The 27,375-nt window shown below is 45.5% G+C and overlaps 1 protein-coding gene across 1 annotated transcript in view; it reads right to left on the bottom strand.

The window, feature by feature from the left end:
• Positions 1–3,168: 3,168 nt before the first annotated feature.
• The window catches only part of ARHGEF16 (Rho guanine nucleotide exchange factor 16), a 36,064-nt gene continuing 11,857 nt past the window's right edge, over positions 3,169–27,375 (bottom strand). Inside the window, exons 3-15 of the mRNA XM_053400639.1 lie at positions 25,326–25,377; positions 23,945–24,120; positions 20,984–21,040; positions 19,512–19,672; positions 18,156–18,308; positions 17,480–17,609; positions 16,590–16,664; positions 15,249–15,341; positions 14,622–14,779; positions 11,400–11,600; positions 9,891–9,964; positions 5,549–5,650; positions 3,169–4,628 (exon numbers count right to left, since the gene is read on the bottom strand). Coding sequence (XP_053256614.1) covers positions 4,489–4,628; positions 5,549–5,650; positions 9,891–9,964; positions 11,400–11,600; positions 14,622–14,779; positions 15,249–15,341; positions 16,590–16,664; positions 17,480–17,609; positions 18,156–18,308; positions 19,512–19,672; positions 20,984–21,040; positions 23,945–24,120; positions 25,326–25,377 — 1,572 coding nt within the window. The 3' untranslated portion in view covers positions 3,169–4,488. The remainder of the gene's footprint in view (positions 4,629–5,548; positions 5,651–9,890; positions 9,965–11,399; positions 11,601–14,621; positions 14,780–15,248; positions 15,342–16,589; positions 16,665–17,479; positions 17,610–18,155; positions 18,309–19,511; positions 19,673–20,983; positions 21,041–23,944; positions 24,121–25,325; positions 25,378–27,375) is intronic.

Here is a 27,375-nt window from a genome sequence, read left to right on the forward strand (position 1 = left end):
AAATACACATCTTCACCCTTTCCCTCAATCTTTATCTTGCGAAAGGTGAGGTAGGTTTGCAGCAAAGGCATCTTACCTTGAACATCCATTGCCATCCATCTGGAAAACAGACGTTCCCACCGCTTCCGATAAGGAACTCCACTGAGCCAGAAGAAGACATGGGAAACGCTCACTGCCCAAGCTCCTTTTTACAAGGGAGACGTAAAGTCTTGGGAAATAAAGAGAGTCAGTTAAAAGCTGAGCTACTGTAGCAAAGGGAGAGATAGAGCGAAAGAACTCACCATCACCACTGAGATTTTATCATGTGTCATGCATAAGAACTTGAACCTGGCTTTAGAAAGTAATCAGAAACTGTGGAGCTGTACAGTGTTTTATATGTGAACGTTTTGGCTTTCATACTTGTGCTTGGGGACAACACATCAGAAACTTTCCCCAGCTAAAATTTAATAGAGCAGAGTTTTGCCTTTTCAGCTAAATGGAAGTTTTTATTTGCAAGATTAGTGCTCCTTTGTCCATAATGCCCTAGCCTGTTTTCAAAAGCACCACCTACCTGCTATCTACCCTCTTTGCTGTCCCCTCAAAGTTGTGTTTTACCCCCAAGCAGATCGGTAGAAATTAATGGACTTAAGTCAGTCATGCCTGTTACATTTACTTTGTGTTGGACTAAGACTGGAAACAATCCATGACCTCTGACTTACTCCTGCCATCAGTTTACAGATCTTTGTTTTTTTCCAGCTGCAATACTGCAGAACATCTTGCCATACGTCTGACAAAATTATAATGTTGTCACTTGCTTCTATTAAAATATATATTTATATTTATATACTGTATACACTTTATACTGTCCTCCGTGTAGGTGGCAGATTTTTGGCACGCGGTATTATGTCCAACACAAAAATAAAAATTAATTTGGGGTCGTTCCCCCCTGCCCAAAATAACAATAATCACGTTGCACACATAGATGGCCTCTCTGCCCTTCCCAGTTCTATAATATTGAATACCACCAACCTGAATGGCTCTAAAAGAGGATGAGACAAATTCACCAAAGGCAAGGGGACTGATGGCTACTAAGCTGCGGTCAGGGGCAGTGAATGCTTCTGTATACCAGCTGTTGCTGGAAACCGCAGAAGGGAAGGTTGCACTTGCAAACTTCCCACAGGGATCTGGGTCGGCCACTGTGAGAACAAGAATCTGGACTGGATAGGCCATCGGCCTGATCCTGCAGTTTCTTATGTTCTCATGTCATTGTCCACATCTTTATCAGGATAATTTTGTCATACCTCCTCCCCATCACCAGATTTGGCCTTGAGCTGGTTTTAGCCTTAAAAATCATCAAGTGCAAAGTGACTAACACACAATCTTATGCAGATCTACTCAGTAATAATAATAATAATAATAATAATAATAATAATAATAATTTATTATTTCTACAGCCACTCTGTAGCCATTTATTATTTCCCCAGCCACTCTGGGCGGCTTCCAACAAAAGCTTTAAAATGCATTAAAACATCAGTCATTAAAAACCTCCCTAAACAGGACTGCCTTCAGATGTCTTCTAAAAGTCAGATAGTTGTTTATTTCTTTGACATCTGATGGGAGGGCATTCCACAGGGTGGGCACCACTACCAAAAAGGCCGTCTGCCTGGTTCCCTGTAACCTCACTTCTCACAGAGAGGGAACCGCCAGAAGGCCCTTGGCGCTGGAGCTCAGTGTCCGGGTATACAGTGTTCAAGCATACTCAGAAGGCAGCCCTGCAGAATTCAGTGGACCTTACTTCCCAGCTGCAGGGAATATGAATGCAGTCTAAGAAACTGAACCTGGACAGTAGGGTGTCCCTGCGGCAAATACTGCATGTGCTGCAAGTTTGCTGGGTAGCATTAAGGAAGCTGTTATCTGAGCTCCCCGTCCCATAATAATCTGCAATATGGGGGGGGCGGGATCATGGTAATACTGACTTACCTTACAGGGTGCTTGCGAAGACTGCATTCGGGGCCTGCATACGAACTGCTCTGAATACCTGACAGTGCTACAAAGATGTTTCTTTTTTAAAATATTACTTGAAACAACTATTTTAGATCATTTTAAAAAGCAGCCAGCAAGGTTTTTAAAAACACATTTTAGAAGCTTGCAAAAATAAAGTTCTGTCCTGGTGCCTAAATTTAGGAGCTTTAGGGCATTTCCCCATAGTGCGCACACACACACAGCTTCTTACAACAGATTATTTGCAGATTTATGAACCGCCCCCCAACCGTACGTTCTGACAGCTAATTACAAATAAGATGTGAGAAAGATAAAATGTTAACGATTACAAACTCAAGTTGGCTAAGCCCATTTCTACAACTGTGCCAAATAGTGGAATGGGCTGTCCCAAGATGAGGATCTCTTCTTTGCTAGAGGTTTTTCAATAGAGGTTGGATGGCCACCTGCCAGGGGTTATTTAGCTATGATAATTGCACTGGGATGGACTCGATGACCCTTGGAATCCCTTCCAACTCTATAATTATGGTAGTATTTTCCCACAAAGTGACTGAGCCACACTTTAGGGAAAGCTTCCTTGAAACAAAAACCGTAGGGCAAACTACGGAAGAAACACCACTTTAGTTTCAAATATGTTGTATGTGAAATATAACCAAGGTGGCACTCAGACAGCATTTTGTTCCACTTCCTTACCTGAGCCTGTGTTCTTTCATGTGGCATAAAGGCCACTTTTGGAAATCTAGTGGACGTTTAGCACTCACTTCGGCATTAATTGCTCCCACAAAATATCCGTTTGCAACTCTGTCGACCTGGAAAATGGCACGAGTTTTTTGCGCTGTAATTTCCTGCAGTAGAAAAAGAATATTAGAAACTGAGACAGAAATGTCATTGTTATCGCCAATACAATCCACACCACATCTCAATGCACCCCAGGTCTGAACAACTCCTTGGGTACCCTACCCTTTAAAGCAAAAGCTTCAGATCCTGGATTGAAGTAGGAAGGGTCAGTGGTGAGAGCTCCTGCTTGGCATGCAGAAGGTCCCAGGTTCTATCCCCGACATCTCTGGGCAGGGCTGGGAGAGAGATACCTTCCTGAAACTGCGGAGAGCTGCTGCCAGTCAGGGTGGACAATTCTGAGCTAGATGGACCGATGGTCTTCCTGTGTAGAAATAACAAACGCTCCGCACCTCGTTCCAAATCATACAAGAGTTTAATCAGCTTAAATATACAGCAAGACGCACCACTCATTTTCTAAAGCTACCCTCCGAGCTCACAGGAACTGCAGGAAACAGGGTTACTATAGCAATGCAATTTGTCCCAATCAAAACCAGTCCACTTGCTAGACTCATGCAGATCCAGAACGCGCAGGATAATTACAGTGGTCAGACACAGGAAAACAAACTACTTGGAGGGGGCGTATGTTAACGATGAAGTCTAAAAACAGAGTTACACATACTGTATAAAAGGCAGGTGCACTTATTAAAAAGCCCCGAACAAAAATGATTTTAAAACCAGTAGACCGAAGAGTCAACATTAGACACTAAACCCAAATTCATTGTAGCCCATAAGCTAGACATACGTCAAAAGGCAGCCAAGATAAATAAGGCTGCAAGCCCATGCACACTTACCTAAAAGTAAGCCCCACTGGACTCAGCGGAGCTGACTTTTGTGCAAGACATGTTTAGGGTTGCACCGTAAAGGTCACACTGGAAACCACCATGCTAAAAAGAATAAAATGGTGCCAGCGCAATGTATTCAGACTAGGAGGAGTCCATTCAAAAGTTTTCAAAGGCATTGTTCTTCCAACTATAAGCATCGCACAGCACTACTGAGGTGCAATGGCTTAATGGCTCATGAACATATATTGGATTCGCCACATCTGTGCAAATTGGCAAAGGAGGGTGGAGGGAGGCGTAAGGCTCTGCAAACATCTAACTGATTGCACAGGAATGTGTCCTCGTTGCTGCGGGTTTGGGGGTGGGGGCAGAAAATTGCAAAATTAAAAGCCAGCTTCTATAATTGGTGGGTCACATAACCCCGTTTTCCCTGAGCATTGCAGCTTCCACAATACACACGTACAAACACACCACGATGAGATGCTGACAGGAATCTGGACAGAACGTTATCTGTACATCATCTTAACAACCAACAACAGACCACAGAAGGTAACACCCAAAGGAGGACCTTTAGGGCAGGGGCGAAGAACGCCAGCGAAACACCATCTTCAGACAACCAGGTGAACAACTGTGTCCTTTTGTGGAGGGGGAGGGAAGCGGGGAGATGCCTCAACCCAGGTGGTCCCCCAACAAAGGTGTGTCCATTGTGCGGCACGGCTGGAAGGTCATTCATCTCTTTGGACGGCGGATACCTTACAAGCCAGGCAAGAGCTCACTTCCGACCCAGGAGGGACATTGAGAGGCAGTCAGTAACCCAGGTCTGTCTTCCCAGGCCATACAGCTGGCTTTGTGTCCCAAGTGCTCCAGCGGACTAATGTTCGACATGCTCCAGCATTCACACATCTGTCTCTATGCGCAACCGTTCCATGCGCTGAACATTGCGCTCCACGGCGCTGCGGTTGGTGATCTCCTGGGCACAGGCTTGCGGGAACCAGCCCTTCTCGCCGTCACGCAGACGCTCACCTAAGTACCAGCCTGGAAGGAGGAGAGAGAAGGGGTACTTGATCCACTGCTCCTAGCCTGGGGTGGCATTCAATATTGCCTCCACTTCAAAAAGAGCAAAGTTAAGCTAAAACATTCAGTTGCAGATTCTGCAAACATAAACACAAGCTTTTAATTTTCCATAGAGACTACAAAACTTTTTTTTTAATCATCCCTATATTCAACTAAAAGGTCAAACTGCAATTAAAAATGCTTATTAGATGAACTGGACACGTGCGTTTCAACATTTCGGCAGCCAAACATTTGCAATCCTAGGCCTTGGTATAAAAAAACATCATAACTGGAGTAGTGCTAAGACTTCCCAACACAAGATGTTTATATCTCTTGTAGTACGAACATGATTATTTTTAAAAAAATCATTAAGAAGCCATACAGCAGTGTGACTGTACACACTTGCAATTTTCAAAAGTCTATTGTGCTGTATTTAGGATATGGAGGGTATCAATCATGGTTTCCTAAACTCAGTCTTACTGAAGTGGCATTTTGTTAAGAGAGAGGAACTTTGTTTCTGTTTATAATATTCACTGCACAGGTAGTGACGATTTCTCTCTCTTTTCAAGTCCTGAGGGCCACATTCCCTCATTAGTAATCTTCCAGGGGCCAGCAGCTGGCAGGGCAAGACGCAACAAATGGAGCTTAGATTCCAGGCATTAAAAAGCCAGAGATCTCTACACCCATCCAGGCAAACTTCACAGCTGAAGGACATGTTTCAGCTGAGCAAAGACACTTGAGAAGAGTGTGGAGTTAGGGTCTGGAGAGGTTCCTCACACACACATCCCACAATCACACCTACAAACTGGGTGTAAAGCCCTGGCAGATCCTACTCCGGGTCCTCTCAAACTGGGCCCATAAATCTATCTCTGGAAACCAATCTCTTTCCAAAGCACACTTACCTTCCTCCCTGGTCAGGACTAGGACAACATCGCCTTGCTGGAGGGAAATCTCATCCGTCTGCTTGGCCAAGTAAGCCCGTACAATCTCCACCTGCTTGAGATCTTGGAGAAACAGAGGGACTCAGAGTGAGTGGCAGTGTGGAGACAAAAGGGGCAAAGAGAGAGAGAGAAGAAGAAAAAGAACAATGCAAGCATTCCTTTCTCCCTCCTATTCTTTTAGAAGACCTTTAAAAGCATGAAGTTCAAAATCAATTCAATGATAAGAATATAAGTGGGAGCTGCAAAGAAAAATAAATGCTGCAGCATGAACTCATGTCCTAGTAGAATTTCTCTCGTTCTAGGTTCTTGCCACTCATGCCCTTCGCAAAGATACTACAAGGCACAGGTGGATAACCTTTATCTGGCTAGCAGAATTTTCCCCACGCCTGCCAGGCCAAAGCACACCATCACCTGATGTCACAGTGTCATTTAGTGGATGATGGGTGGGACTGCCCACTTGTCACTCACTCAACAATGTGATGACATCAGGTGATGCTTTGCTTTGAAGCCCCGATAGTCAGGACTTCAAAGCACAGTGCAAACAACCTTGTGCTGCTCTTTGAACCTCTGAGAAGCGGAGTTTCAAGGAGCAACTCTGGGAGGGAGAAGCGGTCTTCATTCAGTGGAAACTGCTTTCCTTTCCTGGAGTAAGGCATACTCCCACTGCCGATATTATTAAAATATTATTATTTTATGCACTGTGACTTGCCGTTGTTTTATTGATTATAGTTTAGAAATTATTATAATTGTTAATATGCTGATATTTAATATGATTCTCTATCATTCTAATGGATTGTTGAAAATTACTTTATTTGATATAAGTTGCTTATTTTAAAGTTATGTTCTCTTATCATATTTTTGTATTGGATTTGATTGTTATAAGGTGTACATTCTTTGTTTCTTCAGCTTGTAAACCGCCTTGGGTATTGTAAAATAGAAATATGGTATACAAATTAAAAGTGAAATAAAAATCAGTCATTGGGTGGTTGGGAATGTGCCATTCTCCAGCAAAGGAGCAATCAAGAGAGCTCATTTTAAGCTCCTGATTGTTCCTTCGGAGGCCTGCACTTACCAGACTTCAGGTGCAGGACAGGTGGGACTTGAGAGCCTTGACCCATGGACCCAAGATTCCCCACTCCTAGTCTAAGGAGCTGAAGTAGGGCAAAACCCACCACATCAACTTCCTGTTTTCCTTTCTCTGCTCAACGGGCAACATTCAGTGGCTATTCACAATGCTCAATCCTCATTGGACCTTTCTTTTAAGAGTGTGTGTTTGCACTTTGGTAAACCTTCAGATTATTCCAAGCTCTACCAATACCTCCCCTCCCATCTCTCAGTGGCTCCATTTTTGCTGGCATGGGCCACCTGCACTTGCTATTAGAGGAGCATCAAATGTGTGGGGATTGAAGCAAGGCAGGTCCCCAGATCTCGAGTTGTGGGGGGCCTTCTTCGTCTGGTTGAAATGTATTGAACCAAAGAAACATGGGAAATATTGGGCAAAGATATAGGGAATGCTTCTGTCAAAGTCCCCCTCTCCCTCTCTTCCTTTCCAAGCACAAAATTTTCAGTTTGGCAGGCAAAAGACTTTCAAGAATGATAGTTATTCCCACACTGAATTAACATTCAGATTCTGGCTGACTTCTGGGGAGCAGGCAGCTCTCTGGCTAGCCTGCCCTGTAGAGATTTGGGGAAGCTGGTCAAGCAGGGAGACTTTGAGACATTAGTGAATCAATTACATAAGGAGACTCCGGCTGCTGAATCAGACCAATGGCTCAATTAGTCCAGCATCCTGTTCTCACAGTGGCCAAACTGATGCTCATTATGGGAAGCCCGCAAGCAGGACCTGAGTGAAACAGCAATTCTCCCCGCCTGCGAGTCACAGTGACTGGTATTCAGAAGATACTGCCTTAAATAGTAGAGGGAGAACACGGCTTTTGAGTTTAGATCCATAGCTTGCATTGACATGAATTTAGATGCAACTTGCTTTCTATCTTGATGCCATGGTTTTTGTTTTCTGTTTTGAGGCTATGCTATGGTTTCATTATACAGTGGTACCTCAGGTTAAGTACTTAATTCATTCGGGAGGTCCGTTCTTAACCTGAAACTGTTCTTAACCTGAAGCACCACTTTAGCTAATAGGGCCTCCTGCTGCCGCTGTGCCACTGCCACATGATTTCTGTTCTCATCCTGAAGCAAAGTTCTTAACCCAAGGTACTATTTCTGGGTTAGCGGAGTCTGCAACCTGAAGCATACGTAACCTGAAGTGTACGTAACCTGAGGTACCACTGTATTGACTTTCCATTCCGATACTTTCCATTAACTTAACCGTTTCCTGGTTTGCTCATCAAGCACTTTGGGTTTCCCTTGGGAAGCAAACCAACATATTAAAATGAAAAAAAAATGTCGGTCTGTATAACCAGTTGGCTTCCTGCCTAACCTGCTGCCAACAAAGGGAGGGGCTGCATCTCAGTGGCAGAGCAGATGCTTTGCATGCAGAAGGTCCCAGGTTCAATCCCTAAGCAAGTCCAGGCAGGCTTGTAACCCTGAAGAGCCACACTGCACATAACAGAATCAAAGAACTGTGGAGTTGGCAGGCACCCTGAGGGTCATCTAGTCCACCCCCTGCAACACAGGAACTTTCTGCCCAAGTGAGGCTCGAACCCATGACCCCAAGATTAAAAGTCTCATGCTCCACCAACTGAGCTATGAGCTAGAAGGACCAAAGGGCAGACTCAGCATAAGGCAGCATCCTGGGGGCGGCGGAATGAAAACATGAAAGTGCCCCATTTCCTGCAAACACTGAACATTCGCAACAAAAGAAATTCAACTTGCTATATTCTCTGGAATTGAGCTCTTCTCTAGACAGCCAAACTCCGCATGAACCACCAGAGGGAGCACTAATCTCAGTTCCTTTTTGGAGTTTTGCTCTCTGCACTCAAGGGTGGAAAAAGCCACATTCCTTGTTTAGCACTGTCCTCCCCCCCTCAGATCAGAGAGAACAGAGGGCAAGGCATCTCTTAAAGGGGCACAGCCAAGACTAACACCCTCCCTTGCAGAGAACCCGACCTGCCTGAATGGATCCCCTTTTTCATGTAAGGGGTTGGAACACTCCCAGATTCTTTTGATCCTTTGCAGTGAGAAGCACCTTCAGGCTTGCTTCAAAACTAGCCCAATACATTTGCCTGCTCTTTGAGGAAGCAGATGGGAACATCCAGACAGCGCTGGTTCTAAAACTCTAACTTGAAACATCATCTATGTTTAGATGCCAGGCAAAAGCCCTTTATTTTAATCCATGATTTGGAGGACAATCTGGACAATCATCTGGAGGACAATAGGTATTACTTGTGGCTCCATTTTTTTAATCTTCCAGAGGGGTAGGGGTGCTCTGTGTCTGACCTGCCTTTTATATATAAAACAGACAGGTGGTTTTAGGTTTTCATTTGGTTCTGGGCCTAACATTTGCACCATTTTGTAAGCTGCTTTGGGTCACCTCTTGTGGAAAAAGCAACCGATAAATGCTAACACTGCTAACAACAACGTTAAAAATAACTATGATGATGATGCTAATAGCTTGCAACAGGCACGGCCAAGGTGCTGCCCTCCAGACATCATGAGACTACACCTCCCATCAGCCCCTACCAGCACGCTCAATGGTCAGGGATGATGGGAGTTGTAGTCCAGCAAAAACATCCAGAGGGCAGCATGTTGGCTACCCCTGCGCTTAGGGCCTCAGGATGGGCTATACCCAGTGATCTCCATCCACTAGAACAAGGGCTTTTGCAGTCGCAGATAAGGCAAGTTTTAATACTGCACAACAGAGGAATCCAAAGGAAGGCGTGGGAGCTTGTTGTGCACTCTAGAAACCTGCTTAAATGTTCTCTTGGGCAACAACATTCCGCAGTTGCAAAGGATTTTGCCAGTGGAACCAGTGTACCATTAAACAGAACAGATGCCCTGGGAAAGTGGTGGACTCTCCTTCACTGGAGGTTGCATGGTCATCTATTGGGGACTCTTTGGTTGAGATTCCTGCATTGCAGGGGGTTGGACTAGATGACCCCGCAGGGCCCCTTCCAACTCTACAGTTCCATGATTCTATAAGCACAGCACTGGATGCAACCACTTAATCCAGCCCTGGAGGGGGACAATGACAACTTTAGAGTCCAACAACAAGGGGGTGGAGGGAAGGAGCCCCAGCCCTGTTTTAGAGCCACTATTCAAGACTCAATTCAGCTCTCCATAAATACAGCAAGTTCTTTTTAAGAGAAGCGCAAGATTTTCAAATAATAATAATAGTAAGTTGTACCTCCTTTGTTGGCAGTGTCCTTCTCCTTGTCTTCCCTGTGCATCAACGCCCTGATCCATCGGGCACGGTCGCTCCTGCCAAAAGCACAGAATTCAAAGCATTTACAAAGCAAGTATATTGTTATGAGTTTGGGGAGTGTGGGGTCAGTCGGGATGATACCCCCAAGTCCCTTCCAATTCTTGAGATCCTGTATCTGTTGGGGGTAGAATGCAGAAGAGCAAGCTTGCCAAACCAGTTCCTTCATCAAGTTAATGACTTTGGCTGTTAAGTACCATGATTTAGCATGACAAAAGAAGTTGCTATTTTACCATAGAGGAAAATGGGTGGGCTGCCGCATTGCAGAACTATAGGCCAGAGTTGTGGTGAAGGAACATGAAGCAGTCTGGAAGCTGAAGACACAGAGACTTACTTGCTCCATACTGGACTTCGCGGCTTCCCAAAGGAAACCTCATGGAGAAGCAAGATCTGTTGGGAAGTTAATGCTGTGAGCCCTTCCACCCTATGCTCAGGTTGTATAGATATGCAAATAAAATAGTATCTTCTAAATGCATCACCATCTCCGGTGACCTTCATTCCAAGGAAACTGAACCCTGGGAAAAACCCTTAGGACCCCTGGTGTCTCTCACTCCTCAGAGACTGGAGTGGCATGTAACAACATAAGCATTATGGGCTGTATTCTGTGTTAGTCCTACTCAAAGCAGACCCACCAAAAGCAACGGACCCAAGTTAGGCATGGTCATTAATTTCAGTGGGTCTATTCTGAATATTTGTTTGTTTGTTTGTTTGTTGCCCTTCTGACTGGTATGCCTGAGCCACTCTGGGCAGCTTCCAACAGATTAAAACATCAAGCGCAGTAAAACATCATTAGAAGGACTAAGGTGGACAACAACCCTATTTATTTAATACATTTTATCCCACTGGGAATAGGTTCCCAAGGTGCCTTGCAAATATAAACCCCGCTACCTTCAGGCTTAGACAAAGATACAGGAATGAGGGATGGAAGTGAAGAGGAAGACAGCAAGGAATGAGGAACCTGTGTCCCCCAAATGATGTTGGACAATGCCCATACTGCCTGGCCATTGGTCATGCTGGCAGGGAACGATGGGAGTTGTAGTCCAACAACATCCAACAACTTCTCCACTTCTGCACTAGCTCTTAATTACACAGTTCTTGCAAAGACTGGCTGGATTGGTGGTGGAACATCTGCTTTGCGTGGAGAAGGTTGGAGGTTCAATCCTCGACGCCTGCAGATAGGGGCTGAGAATGTCCCCCATCCGAAACTGCCAGTCAGTGTAGATGGACACAAGGCTTCATCCCATGAAGGCACAGAGGGCTGAAGGGTAGGGAAAGTCAGGTGCAAACAGCCACCCTCCAACAGCAAGCACAGAAATCTCTCCAGTGCCCACCCTTCCCTTCTGCTTGATCACGTGCCCTCTACCCACTGGGCACAACTGCCCTGGAAGGTATCCGGTGACACCAGCCCTCTGCACCAATCAAACCAATACTCACAGGGATTCCGCGGCCAGCACTATCGCCTCCCGCTTGCCTTCGCTGTCCTTGTTCATGGTCACACGGAACAAGTGGCCAAAGCGGAATGCACCACTCGAACCCGGCTTGCCGGGGGGAGAAGAGGGAGTATCCGGGTTTTCAATTTTGTCCACCGAAAGCTGGTCAAGCATGGCGTAGTTGAGAACCATGTAGCTCTCCTCGCTGCAAGAAATAAAAGAGAGCCAGTGAAAGGGACCGGGCACGAGACAAGAGCCAGGAAGAATTGTGTACAGCGGAATTGCACTAACGTTTTACTTGCTACAAAATGGTTTGCGAACAATGAAAGTGTCCCCAAGACAACTGTGATCATTAACTTCCTTCTATAATGGTGGCAGTAGAACCTCCAGATGTTGCTGGACCACAACTCCCATAATCCCCCAACATCTGGGCATGCTGGGTGGGGCTGATGGGATTTGGAGTCCAGCATATTCTGGAAGGCATGAGGCCAGGGAAGGCTGTAAATGAATTAATCGACTGGCTGTGTTGTTTTCGACAGCTTGGGAAAAAGCATCCTAAAATATCCCACAGTTCCCTCCAAAGTTCCCTTCTCATCATCATTTGTTTGTATTCTGCCTTGGCTGTTGCACCCTCCCTGTGGAACACCCTCCCATCAAATGTCAAGGAGATAAAGAACTACACAACTTTTAGAAAACATCTGAAGGCAGCCCTGCATCGGGAAGTTTTTAATGTTTGATGTTTGATCGTATTTTTAATATTCTGTTGGGAGCCACCCTGAACACCTGGGGCAACCCAGCTAGAGGGGCGGGGTATAAATAATAAAATTTTTATTATTATACCATAACGTTATTCCATTCTCAAGGCGGCTTACAACTTGGAAAGATTTACATGATTACAACAATGTAACAAAAGCAGTTGCGAGCCATAAATAAAAACATATCAAAGTGTGTGCCACAAAGTTAAACAATCCCCACACAAGTCATAATAAGATCTAAAAATAAAGATACAAAAAAAAAACAATTATAAAGAACATCAATATTAACAGCTCCAAAATTAAATCTTGACCCCAGCAAACACCCTTAATCAATACCCCGCCCCAAGAGTCTGTAAGCATCCCAAGAAGCAGGTTGTGAAGGACTCTCAACCAAGATGGGATTGGCCTCTTCACCAGCCTCAACTTTTGTAGCTGGAGTCAGTCAGTCAGTGCCCCTCCCTCCCAACCAGGCAGAAAGAGGCCAGCAAGGAAGGGAGCTGGTCTTGCAGGATTCACATTGAAGAGCAAGATGGTCCTTCCTTGGGGAAATTCTTCGTTCAAGGCTCTTTGCTTGCTGTAGAACAGGACTGGAGAACCTGTGGGACCTCCAAGCGTGGATGGACTCCAACTCCCATCAGCCCCAGCCAGCACAATCAATGGTCAGGGGTGATGGGAGTTGGAGTCCAGCAACATCTGGAAGACTGCAGGCCTCACAGCCCTGCTATAGAATGATTTATAAAATGAAATGAAAAATCAGTCATTCTGGCATTCCGCAGTCAATTCCAGAGAGAGTGACTGAAGCCTGATGTGTGAGAGAGGAAGAGTTTTCCCATGACAGACAGAAGCCTGTCTCCTCTCTGTGCCAAAATTCCCATTAAAGAATCACTTGGGAATGGGCAGGCCACAAACCACGTCCCCCTCGGCAGGCACTTCCCACATAAATCAGCCGCTCACCATTCCACAGCGAGCAGGCAAGAGGCATTCCAAACCAGGGCGAGAGAGAGTTTCCCCCAAATGACATAAAAAAAGAATGAGGGAAGGAAAAGAACTAGTGAAATAGAGTCTTAGCCAGGACGGCGAATCTCAGAGAAGGAATGTGGGGACAGGGCCACAGTCCCGCAATCTTGCAAAGAGAAAAAAACGAAACAAAAAACCAATGTGCAGCGTCTAATGACTTCACATTCCACAAGGAATTCTTCAGCTCCCTCCTTATCGCAAAAGATGGTTCTCAAGTGTTCCTGCACACCAGCGCCTGGCCAGAAACATCCTCGCCACCCAAACCCAGGTGACCGAAAACATCCCAAAACTTCAAAACATCAAATGTTAACCCACTGAAGGGGCAATGGTTATAATATGAAATAATCTTTGGGTCCATGGGCACATTTGCAAATCTGAGGTAACTTGTCATGGGCATCACATGACCACACACACACATCGTGCTTGCAGGCTGCCCATAATGAGAGAGCCACAGGATCTCCACCCAAAACCCAATGTCGGGGGGGGGGGAGAAGAGAATAAGATGCATCCCACTGACATCAGAACACACTCCTCTGAAGAAGCAGCCATTTCCCTCCATCCAGCAAATTTGTGACATGATTGATGGGGTTTTTTTCCATTTGAAGTTCTGAGCAGCCCTCAAGATAGTCTGCAAAGCCTCTTTCCGTCAGGGTTTTCCCCCACTGCTGATGCCTCTAGGCATTAATCAGAAACCCTCACACATCAGGCAAGAAATCTACACAGACTTTTCTGGGATTTTACCTCAGTCGCTAGGAAGCAGGCCAGAGACTCAACCCCTCTTAAAAGGAATCTACCTAATCTTCTTTTGTATCACAGAAGGATATCAATAGTGAGACTAAGAGAGAATTAAACCAGGTTGACCAGGGAGACTTGGGTTCAAATCCCTGTTCAGCCCTTTGTCATGTGCCCCATAGGTGTGGAGGGTAGAAACATAAGAACAGGCCTTTTTAGTGGTGGCTCCCAGGTTTGTGGGATGTTCTCCCCAGGAAAGCACACCTGGCATGATCACTTCAATCCTGGAAGGATAAGCACCCAGCGCCTGTTAATGCAATGGTTTGAGGACTTACAATACCCTTGCTACATTTAAAATATTTCTTATAAATATCATTTTCATGTGGACAGCTATCTGGACATTTGGATAGCTAATACAGATTTGCATATTTTAAATTAAGATGGATGTGTCAATGGCTATTGTATTTTCAGCGTGAGATGATGAGGGTTTTTTTAATTTCCCATTTTCCCTCTGTTTTTATTTCTGTGTTAAATTTGCTATAAATATTAATTTTAAAAGAGGCATCATAAGGGACTGAGATGGTGTTTGCCAAATGAATGAAGCAGAGCCTTGTTGAAGTGCACTGCGAGCGACTTCATGAGGTAAAAAAAAATCATGCACAAAATAAAATCCCCCCTACGTGAGGTGAAGTTTGTTCCACTAAAAATGGCATCTCTCACACCTCTTTTTCTTGGTGATGATCAGGACATCGTTGAACACAAAGAGATAGCAGTTCCCACGTCCAGAGCCCTTCCGGAAAATTCCACCTTCTTCCGCCAGAGGCATGGAGAGTTCCCCCCTTTTCAGCAGCCACCGGGAAGCAGAAATCAGAGGGAAGTTCTGGGGAAAGACCCAGGGAGACATTGGTCAATATAGCAAAATCTACCAAAGGGTTATACCAAGTACATCATGGAACCAGACACATTCAGAGTTAGCCAGGGGCAAATCCAAAATGGCACTGTCCCCCAGACTGCTCCCAACTTGAGAAACAGCCCCTCCTCAAAATACTCCCTTTTGTCTCCAAAAGGTCCCGGTGAACACAAGGCCTAGCAACAAGGTGGGCTCTCTGGGTATAAAGGTGAAGTTTTAGCAACGGCCAACAACTTGGATGTTTTTAAAAGGGATTTAGACACAACAACCCTGTGAGGTAGGTTAGGGAGAAGGACAGCAGTTGGCCCAAGGTCACCAAGGGAGGCTGAGTGAGGATTCGCAGGCCCCTAAGTCCAACCAGTACGCCACAACTTGCCATCAAGCCTAAGGGGCAGAGCCACGCTGGGGAAAAAAGATTTACACCTTCCAAATCTCACACCTTGATCTTTCCAAACTCCAGCTGCTTCTGCAACGTGTACATCTGCTCGGTTCTCTCCATGGTGTGGGCACCCTCGTTGCACCTCTTCACGAGCTGGGGCGTAAAGGAGAGGCAGAAACATACTTTTGTAAATGCAACATCGTCTCTATCGTCATCTCCTGCACAAGTGGGAGCTGCAGGAAAAATAGTAATGGTGCAAAACGGGAGTGCTCCTGTGCACCTCTCCAGCCTGCCAGTCCTAACCCTCCTCAGTGACACTCCATTCCATGCCTTTGGCTCCATTCTATTTCCCATCCCACCTGGTTTTCTGGGTCTCCCCCCTCCAGTCCATCAGTCAGCATTCCATGCTCACTGAGGATGCTTAGTCCTCACTGGGCTGCTTCCCTCCTCCCTTTTGGGGGGGACAGGTATGGGTTGGGCACATCTGCAAAAGTTGGGGTTCCCCAGAGTCTGCTGTTCCTTCCACTTTTTGCACATGTGTAATTCAGTTTTAGCCCTATCTGCAACAGCACTCAAACCCCAAATGCTGGAATTAGAGCAGGCATGTCCAAGGTCCGGCACACCGGTTGGTTTATTTCCTGGGGTAAAATCCAAAAAAAACAAACAAAAACCCTCAACAACTTCAACCCTAAAAAAAGCTGAACAACTTAAAATTAAATCCTTCAATCCTCAAAAAAGGTCAACAACTCTGGTCGGCCCTTCACTTCATCAAATCTTGCGCTCTTTGAAAAAAGTTTGGACACCACTGAATTAGAGGAATGGGTTGCTAAAGTGTGTCATGCTGCAATCTCTTGTTAAAGGTTTGACAGGAACAGCCCCTCCCTAATTTCAGACGCCTCTTGAAAACTATTGTGGCCTTGACAATATGAAATTTTCTATCAGAATTTATTGATTTGTTCTGATTGGTTCCAGTCCACACATGAGAGCCCTGGCTGCCAAGAAAGCATCTCCTTGCTTTTTCCTTCATTAGATTAAACATTGAGCGACCAATTCTGGGGCTCCCCCAAACAACCAGCTTATGGAGCATTCATCCTCATATGCTTGCGGGAAGCTTAAGTGGAGGTTAGACTATGTCCAGTCCTTATTGAGCATCTATTCCAATTTGCTCTATGGAGCATTTGTTCCCATTTTCAGGAGGGTTATGCGGCAATAAACATTCACCCTGATTTGCTTGTAAGGTGTTTGTTAATGGGAAGACATGTAAACACCTTACAAGCAAATCACAATTCTCAACACAATTCTCAACCAATTTGCCTCCCATCACTTTCCTAACTGCAGAAAAGCCCATTTCATTCTTCAAAAAATGTGATCACACAAAGAGAGCTGGAGAAAGTCTCTTACCTTACTGATGGCTTTCAAAGCCTGAGTCGCTGCTTCGTAAGCTCTACTATGCATCTGGGTTTTCTGGCAGACAGTCTGAAATGGAACAGAACATACACACCACTTTTTTTCCCCTTCCAAAACTATTGGCTGCACAAACCTGCAACCTGTTCTTGACAGTCCACTCAGCTAAGGGAGGGGGATATCTGCCAATTTTAGTTTCTTGCGTTTTTCCCCCAATCTTGAGGTCAGTTTGCCACAGTTCTATATCAATATGCAATTTTAAAAATAATTCTCATGAATTATTCCTCCTTACTTCCTCTAATATACACTTTTTTGCTATGCATTTTTTGCCTAACAGAAAGTATTTTGTTATACGTTGTTTTCATGAATAAATGTATCCTGATGCACACTTTATCCCACCATATGAATTTCTGGACATATTGCTTGGATGGAGATCTGCAAATTTTGAAGGATGACTGTGTTTCAGTTTGCGAATAGTTTTGGAAAATGCCTAAACCAAGTAGAATAGGTCTGATCAGAACACACAGAACATTGCTATTAGAATTGCAGGATTTTAGTTATATCATTCAGTCTTCTCTTTGGGAAAATGTAGCAATCTTAAAGAACATGCAAATCAGTGATGGTCCCAGTAAATCTGGGGCCAAGGGTCAGGTACGAATGAATGAATGAATGAGAAGCATAAACAGCTTCCTCACCAGGGTCTAGCAGCATGGCCTGTTAATGAGGTTCGAAGGTCAGAGGAAAGAACCCCAGCTTTCAGCCTGATGAATGGTAGACATTAATATTGTGTTTTCATGCTGCAACCTCCCCCCCGCTGCAGACAACAGGCAGGTAAACAACAACTGATGGGCATATATATTTCCATGTGCCCCTCTGCTTGCTCTTACATCCATCAGAAGAGGCAGGCGAGTAACTCTCTGCATGGGGTTGATAAGGAAAGAGATCAAGGGAAGGCTGCCACACTCTGGTTTCTGCTCAATGTGTTTCAGGGTCTCTTTAAAGGCAGGATTCATGGTTCTGCAACAGAACAGAAAACACCACTTTAGCTTCTTGTGACCAATGCAATGCATGCTTTTTACACTTTAAATAGATAACCTGAACACACACACACACAAACACACACACACACACACACACACACACACACACACACAGTCGCCTCCTGGTGCAAGAAAGAGTAGAGTATCAAACTGGGAGTTTCAATGAATTCAGCTACTACCTACCTTGGATTAAGGGTTGAATCCAAATTAGTCCTGCTCAGAGCAGACCTATTGAAGTCAATGGGCATGACTAACTTAGGGTAATTAATTTCAGTGGGTCTACTCTGAGTAGGATTAAGTTGGCATTCAGTAGCGCTTACTTAGAATCATACAATTATAGAGCTGCCAGTGTTATTATTCCCATATCACAGATGGGGGAGACTGAAGGCTAAGGCCACTTGGGTTCATAGCAGGGGCAAGATTCTAAGTCTCTACACCAAGCCACATGGGTTGGACTTTAATACACCAAAGCTTATAAATAATCTTTTAAGTTTGGGGGCGGAGGATGACTGCAGTCACTTACAACAGTTTCTGAAGGGTCCTCTGTTGGTAGACTTCATTCGAACAATAGATGACGTATGGATTAAAATTATTAGTTGCATGAGTCTCTACGATGTCACTGATGTCTGGGATCAGGACGTTCTCCTGATGCCTTTTCTCCAAGTCCTCAAAAAAGCTAGAGGTACAATAAATAAGAGGGAGGTTGAGAAACTGAGTTTCATGGTCAGCCTCCTCTGCACATGTTTCAGCTTGTCAATATCCTCCTTAAACTGTGGTGCCCGGAACAGTTAAGCAGATCCAAAGGTGAACAGTCCTTCTAGCTGCCAGTGTTGATGGTTTTTGGCTGCTACCAATAAGGGGCCCGGAAATTCTTTGTGTTTTGATTCTACATCTAAATCTCTCTCTCTCTATATATATATATAAATATATTATTAATTTTTCAACATATCATTTTCAACAATAATTAAACGTACTTTTATATCTTATACAGTTTTTTTTACTTTCATCAATCACATCTGAAAATTTTCCAAACTATTCACTTAATTTACATTTCTTACTTCCACTATTACATTTAAATCTCATAATTAATACCTCTATTCTTTCTCTACTTTGCAGTGTTTCACATACAGTGGTACCTCTGGTTACGTACTTAATTCGTTCTGGAGGTCCGTTCTTAACCTGAAACTGTTCTTAACCTGAAGCGCCACTTCCACCGCGCGATTTTTGTTCTCATCCTGAAGCAAAGTGCTTAACCCAAGGTACTATTTCTGGGTTAGCAGAGTCTGTAACCTGAAGCGTATGTAACCTGAAGCGTATGTAACCCGAGGTACCACTGTATTTCTCCTTATAAAACTTCTTGTAGTCCTATTAGCGTGATTTGTTGATTACAGTTGCTTTTCAAATAGTTCGTGTATTTCTTCCAATCTTCTGTGAATCTCTGGTCTCCAAGGTTTCGAATCCTTCCTGTCATTTTATCTAATTCTGCGTAGTCCATTAATTTTGTCTGCCATTCTTCTTTCGTCGGGATTTCTTCTTGCTTCCATTTCTGGGCTAACAATACTCTTGCCAGATTCTACATCTAAATCTCTATATAGGCCGAACAGTGCCAACCGTGAGGAGAGATGAACCATCTGCTCAGTGATGGCGCTAATCTTAATCCTACCCTTCCCTTCAAGGATCTCGGGAGGAATCCACACAACCACCTTGCCAGGTAGGTCAAAAAAGGCCAGTGGTCAGCTCAAGGTCACCCAGTGTTGCTTTCTAGCTGAGCAGGGATAAGAATTTGGTTGTCACCAAGTTCAACACTCTCAACTCAGGGCTGGGGAGCCTGTTATAACTGCTACACCACACAGGCAGCTGCCTGAGGCTTGAGATTTACCTCTTGCTGGCAGCCAGGATATCCCCAATGTTGGAGAAGAGGTGGTGGTGATCCGTCTGATTCATGGTGTCCTTCAGTGCCTCCGACTTCATGAAGTGGTTCACCAGGATCTCCAGGCTGCGCATGTAGGAATACTCAGAGGTAATGATCTCAAAGATCGCCTGCAGGGAAAAAAGGATGGAGAGACAGAAAGGTGAACACGAGTGGAGGGCCCTTTTAAGCTGACCATAGATCATAGCTGATCATGGAACTGTAGAGGTGGAAGGGACCAAAGGGTCATCTAGTTCAACCCCCTGCAATGCAGGAATCTTTTGCCCAATGTGTAAGTCAGACCCACAACACTGGGGTTAAGAGTCTCATGCTCTTCCAACCAAGATGTTCATCCAGCTATGTGGCAGGGGTGCATTTTCAGATGCTGGCAAGTGAAATGTTGGTCTGCAGCCACCAACATCGGCACCATTAATGGTGCCATCTGGATAGAAGTGTGGGCAAAAATCTGGGGCTCTCCAGAATGATGAGGCAGATCCCCTCCCCCCCAAAAAATCCAGCAACCCACTATGTCAGGCTGCCTTTGAAGATGATTTGGAAACAGCAGTTAATACACAATTCAGCAGCCAAATTGTTGACTAGGCAGCATGGTCAGAACACATAACACCGATTTTGGCATGACTGCATTTGTTTCCTGGCTCCGTTCAAAAATCATAGTTTTGACCTATAAAGCCTGATGTGGTTCAGGAACTCAAGGGCTGCTTCCTGCCACCTGAATTGAGCCAGACCCAGTGATCATAATCTGAGGCTCTTCTTCTCAAGTGCCCCTCCTCCACGGGAGGTTCAGAGGGTGGCAACACAAGATTGGGACTTTTCGGTGGTGGCCCCTTCCACTTGTGGAATCCTCTCCCCCCAGGGAGGCACACCTGGAGCCATCTCTGGTCAATTTTCAGGTGCTCGGCAAAGACTCTTCTCTTCACATGACATTAGTGGGGTGGGGTCTGCAAGTCCTGATCTGTTTTGTCTGTATTTTTAAATCTCCATAGCGTGTTCTTATTGGTTTTAATGTCAGCTGCTTATGGTCCCTCCTTGAGAAAAGCGACTAACAAATAAAAGAGAAAGGGAAAAGAAGAGAAGTCCTCTATAAGACTATTAAGCAAAGGAATATTAAGCAAGGAATAAAGAGAGACACAGCAGCTTGAAAGGAACTCATTGTTTGGGAGAATTCACAAGACATTCAAAACCATGCCACTTCTCCAATTTCCACAGCATTTTGCGCAACATACTGTACTTTTCCATGTAAAAGACGAGATTTTCTTCCTTTAAAATTGTTTTAAAAATTGGGGGTCATGTTATACACAGATAGTGCATTGTGGAGACGTATGATTGGTTGCTGCCATGAGCTGGAGATAGTCAGTGGCTATTTGGCATGTTATTTGGCCAGGGAGTGAATTTTGACAATTTCCCCTCCTGGCTTCCCTTACCTCCTGCCGTTTGCGCTCTTCCGGGGATATCTGCTCCAGGATTCCGGCTTCCTGCACCTGCAGAAGACAAATTCTGAGTGACTTGCAGACTCATTGATAGTTTTCAGACATCCCTTCTGTGGAACCACATGACCAAGGACCCCACAGGTGGCCATGGGGGTGCAAGGAGGGCACTTTTTAAAAAAAGCAAGTCACATAGAATTCAATGAGGTTTCCTCCCCGGTTAAGTGGTTATAGGATTACAGGGTGCCCATTTTTATGTTAAGAACTCATCATGATGATGATGATGAAGAAGATGAATCCATCTTTTGTTTTTAGAACATGGAAAAGAAGTTACAGGAATGAAACTACGAAGTATTTCCCATGAAGACAAAACAAATCTGCCCCTCTTCACTGCCACTACATATTGTTCCAGAGCTAAGTCACTCACACTGAACAAGCCAGATTGAGTTCCCCATTATTTTTATTTATTTATATAACAATCAAAAATCTCTAACCCAGGGGTGGGGAACATCAGGCTTAGGGGCTGAATGTGGCCCTCGAGGCAGCTCCGTCCGGCCCTTGGAACTCCCCAGGCCACACCCCTAGTTGGCCTTGCTTCACCCTCTCCTTAGGTGTTTTTGCCTGGCTGGAATGTGCCCTTGAACTCTGATCATGCCCCTTGCTTAGCTAGATGGAGGAGGGAGACTGGTTGTGTGTAGAAATCGGCCTACTGTACAAAGGTAAAATTTGCATCGGTTGCTCCTCCCACTTTAGCCTCTGGCCCCACCCACCATATGGCCCTCAGGACATTGTTCAGAAGGCTATGTGGCCCTCAGGCTGAAAAAGCTCCCCCTACTTTTACTGGTTCACATAAAACAATGCAACGTATTCCTTCCGAAATGCCAATCATATCAAATGTTAAAAACAAGCCAACATAGAATATAATCAAAATACAAATAAAATCAGAAAAGTTAAAACATATGTAATCAAAGTACATGTTAGAGATATGAATGCCTGAGGAGGCTAGAAAGGGTTTGGTAGGTGCAGAAAACAATACAGCCTAATAACAATGGGCAGGGAGTCCTGGTGCCACACTAATGGGTCGATTCCTTGCAAATGCAGAACAAACATTACGTGGCGCTTGTACAGTTACTAGGGAGCTCCTTGCTCAGGGAGTTTCCACTCTCACCTGCAACGCCCCCAGACACAGCTTGAAAAGAAAAGGGAAAAAACATCAGAGCTGCGTTTCAGCAAACTCCATTAATCCTGCCAGGTGAAGCAGATGAACTTTGGAACCATCTCAGGAGGAAATGTTAGTTGTTCTTTTAAAAAAAAGTGGAGGAGGACAATTCCAGGTCAGATAAGAAAAGGCAGGTGAGCCTCAGGGGCAAAGCCACTCCTTCAGGTCACATCACCCCAACTGAATGTTGCACCATCCATTTCTCCAAGGCAATTCTGTCTGCTGCAGGGGAACTTCTACTGAAAGCCCCACAGTAGCCAAAACACACATGTCGAAAAGGGTGCGGGAGATAGGTGTGCAAATATTGACTGAGGCAGAAGAAATCCACCTGAAGTACATTCCTGGAACACAGGACGCTCCCTAATCCAGAGTTAGAACACTGCTGTGGCTCTCCAGGATTTTAGGCAGGGATCTCACCCAACCTGACCTGGAGATGCTGGGGACTGAACCTGGGACCTTCTGCATACCACTAAGTGTTGCCTCCTCCTGCTCCACTTCTGAGAATTCAGTGTTGGTGTGTACCAGCACAGCAGTCTGCGGCTTGAGCACATATAGTTCCCACCTCAAACTGCCCATGTGCCGAGGCCATCAGTCAAGGAAGGGGGCAAACCAGCAAGAGAGTCTTACCCAGTTGTAGTACTCTCTCCTCAATAAGTCTTGCCTGGCATCCACACCGTTATATTTTCAGTATTAGGGAAGGATCCCAGAGACCCACTGTCAGAAAAAACTCATTTGAGGGAGAGGCAACTCATATATGAACCTGTCTGGTCCCCCTACATCGTTGGCACCACATTTATATTCAGTGGGCTATGTTGCAAAGGTCCGTATACTTAAAGCTATGGTTTTCCCAGTAGTGATGTATGGAAGTGAGAGCTGGACCATAAAGAAGGCTGATCACCGAATAATTGATGCTGTTGAATTATGGTGCTGGAGGAGACTCTTGAGAGTCCCATGGACTGCAAGAAGAACAAACCTATCCATTCTTAAGGAAATCAGCCCTGAGTGCTCACTGGAAGGACAGATCCTGAAGCTGAGGCTCCAGTACTTTGGCCACCTCATGAGAAGACAAGACTCCCTGGAAAAGACCCTGATGCTGGGAAAGATTGAGGGCACAAGGAGAAGTGGACAAAAGAGGACGGGATGGTTGGACAGTGTTCTCAAATCTACCAACATGAGTTTGACCAAACTGCAGGAGGCAGTGGAAGACAGGAATGCCTGGCGTGCTCTGGTCCATGGGGTCACGAAGAGTCGGACATGACTAAACAACTAAACAACAACAATGTTGCAAAACAGCTCAGCTAGGAAAGTTGGAGGCAAATAAATGCAAATGAGCCCTGAGCTTCACCGACCAGTGGCGCAAAAAGTATTTCTATAAGGTAGCCCCATAGGTACCCAAAATGAAATGGAAGAAAATGACTGTCCTTCAAAAACAGAAGGACCCCTCTTGTGTACCATAGACCAGAGATGGGTGGGGCCAGCGGCCTTTCCATCACCTGATGTCACTGGTATATCATGTGCCCATGTACAAAATCGTCAATGATCAGCTTAGTGCATTTCATCCTTGCTGTGCCTTTACCTGCTCCACAGGTGTCATACGTGGCATCATGTGCAGGACAAGTGGGTATGTTCTGGCCAAAATGGAGCAACTGGGAAGGCCTACTGGTCCTGATTCAAGGAAGTTCCCAGCCGCTGTTCTAAAAGACGGGATCCCTCACCCTCTAGCGATCTTCCATTCCTACCTCTGGCAGCTGGCTCCAGGTCATGTGAGCAGGCCGGTAGTTCTTCACCACAATGGTGGAGGAATCTGTGGCAGGGGGTTCCTCAGGGATGGTTTCCACCTCTAGGAGGTCATCATCTGACTCATGGCTGATGGAGTTGAGACCTTTCTCACGAATCTCTTGATATAGGCGGGGATCTGGGATAGAGAAGTGGTGCAGATCAGCGATGCTGAAAAACCTCAGGTAACTCTTTGCTCCCCAAAGACACACATTTTCCCAACCTATGTGCTAATGCTATGGAAGCACATTACCAATATGAATCTTATATACCAGGAGGGGGTGATGTGGGGCCCTCTAGACATTCCTCAACAACATCTCTCACCATCTCTGACCATCTGGGGCAGATGGGAGCTGGGAGTCCCAAAACATCTGTGGGTGTCACTGTATACTGGCTGCCCCTGCTATGCAGTAATAGTGAACTCATTCTTCTGCATTGATATCTTTTATGAAGCAAGCATCAGAAGGATTTGGAGAAAACAAGGTTTGCTCAAGTATATTAAACAATGTATTTTAGGGGGAAGAAAACTTTCAAGGGGAATCCAAGTCTCAGCTATGCAGGCAGAAGGTCCCAGGTTCCATCCCCAGTATCTCTGGGTAGGTCTGGGGATGTCCCTTGCCTAAAACCCCAAAGAGCTGCTGTCAATCAATGTAACTAATCCTGAGCTGGATGGAACAGGGGTCTGACTCAGGAAAATGCAGCTGCCCATGTTAACAAGCTAAAGGGGTGTGTGTGAGAGAGAGAGAGAGAGAGAGTGAGAAAGAGCAAAAATAGCCCGAACGACACTTGAGAATGGACCCTGGAATGCTGCCTGACTGAAAGGGGGGATGGAATGGAGTATTCTGGAAGAGGGTTCAACTGCCTGGCGCCCTTAGCAAAATCACTCCACACTGCAACATTTTGTTGCAGCTTCCATTTGTAATTCCCATCAAGAGCTCACATGTTCCTAGGCATGGGGAGCCCTTAGTAGAAAACAACTACCCGAGCGAGGGGGTTGCAGACAACTAAGTTTTACTCAGGGTAGACCTGTTGAATTTAATGGACCCAAGTCAGCAATTCATTTCAGCAGTCCATTCATTTCAATGGGTTTACTCTGAGTAGGGGGCTAGCACAAGCCCTGAGGATCCCTAGCTGAACTGACGTAAGAGTAGCCAGGTTGCTACTTCCTGTTGCCAAAAATTTGGGTACCTTGGGGTTGACTGCCTGTGTGAAACTGCTTCCATAGGAACCAAGTCTTATTTTAAGAAGTCCTGTAATGGAATGGATGCAAAGGGAAGATTCCCCCAGGATCAATCCAAAGTCTTGACTAGGGTTGCCCTGGAATATCCTGGTCCATCTACTCACCATCTTTGAAGGAACCTCCATGCCGATTCATACGCTTCCGACCAAAGGTTCTCTGTCAAACAGAGAGAGAAAATGAGGGTGGGAGGCAATCATAAGCAGCTACACAGACATTCCATTTTAAAAAAAATCATATTGCAGACAGTGGTGGCTGGTGCCCATTTGTACTGGTGGGCTGGAAGGCAGGGAGACTAACAGCAGGTGGCGCTAGAGCCAATAACAGGCAGGCCCAGAGCCAATGACATGTAGAGCCAACTAATTCTAGTTTTGTTTCCATCCTCTTCCTCCCTCCTGAGAGAGAGAGAGAGAGAGAGAGAGAGAGAGAGAGGAAACAAGCCTACTGTATTATTGATTATTATTATTATTATTATTATTATTATTAGTTTATTCAATTTATAGGTAAAGGTAAAGGGACCCCTGACCATTAGGTGCAGTCGTGACTGACTGGGGTTGCAGCACTCATCTCGCTTTATTGGCCAAGGGAGCCGGTGTACAGCTTTCGGGTCATGTGGCCAGCATGACTAAGCCGTTTCTGACGAACCAGAGCAGCGCACGGAAACACCGTTTACCTTCCCGCCGGAGTGGTACCTATTTATCTACTTGCACTTTGACGTGCTTTCGAACTGCTAAGTTGGCAGGAGAAGGGACCAAGCGATGGGAGCTCACCCCATCGCGGGGATTCGAACCATGACCTTCTGATCGGCAAGTCCTAGACTCTGTGGTTTAACCCACAGCGCCACCCGCGTCCCTTATTCAATATATATACCACCGTTTACCAAAAGATCCCAGGGTAAAGAGGAATGTTTTTGCCTGGCGCCTAAAGACATGCAATGATACTGCCAGATGAGCCTCTCTGGGGAGAGCGCTCCACAGTACAAAGGTAAAGTCTACTCTCACCCCACCCACCATTTCCATACGGCCCCCAGAAGGCTGCCCGGGAGGGAATGCGGCCCTCAATCTGGAAAAAGTTTCCTGCCCCAAAGCACTATGAAATAGTAGACATTAGCAATGACTGAACCTTGCCAATCATCATTCAACGTTTTTGAGCAGAGGTTGGAAGGCCACCGGCCACGTATGATCTCGTTGAGATTCCTGCATTGCACAGGGTTGGACTAGATGACCCTTGGTCCCAACTCTACAGTTCTGTGATCTTGCTCTGTTTGTTTGAACAACTCTTGCTTGTTCAGGACTCCCAGAAGTCTGAGCAAGCAACTGAGAGCCAAACTCCTTCGTAGATTCAGTTGCTGCTGAATCCCCCCCCCCCCGCGTTTCTGCCCCCACGTGTTTCTCCACCCCACGGCCGGCTCAGACCTATGTGCAAACAATGTCCTAAGAGGATCATCCGGATTTGAGCCGAGGAAAACAATTGCCAGCCAGAGCATTATGTTGCAACGGCAGTTACGTATGCGGTCAAATTTGCAGCCCCAGTTTGAAAACAAAAACAACCACTTCAAAAAACGAGGCGTTTCTCTGGATAAATACCGGGCGGCGTTTTACAATGCAAGAAGAAGGTGCAGAGTCCAGAGAGGAAAGGGACCTGTGACAAATAAACATCACAAAGGTTTGGGTTCAGCATTAAGGAGTTTCTAGCCTAGGCTTGCAGCCTAATAGAGGTGGAACATAGGAAGCTGCTGTAGGCAGAGTCAGACCACAGGCCCAGTTCTCTGCCTGACGGCAGCTCTCCAGCATTTCAGAAAGAGAGCCTTCCCCAGCCCTTCCTGGAGATGCTGGGGACTGAATTGGGGGTGTTCTGCATGCAAGAAACATGCTCTGCCATGTTGAGTGGGGCATAAATAGAACTAGAACAACAACAGCAGCAGCAGCAGCAGCAGCAGCAATGGAATAAGACGTCCCTATTTTCATCAGAGAAATGTTGCACAGTATGCAAGAAAGGATCCCTTGAAGAAGAGAAGAAGAGTTTGGATTTGATATCCCGCCTTTCACTCCCCTTCAGGAGTCTCAAAGCGGCTAACATTCTCCTTTCCTTCCTCCCCCACAACAAACACTCTGTGGGGTGAGTGGGGCTGAGAGACTTCAAGAAGTGTGATTGGCA

The sequence above is a fragment of the Podarcis raffonei genome, chromosome 8, assembly GCF_027172205.1.
Source record: "Podarcis raffonei isolate rPodRaf1 chromosome 8, rPodRaf1.pri, whole genome shotgun sequence".
Lineage (NCBI taxonomy): Eukaryota > Metazoa > Chordata > Lepidosauria > Squamata > Lacertidae > Podarcis > Podarcis raffonei.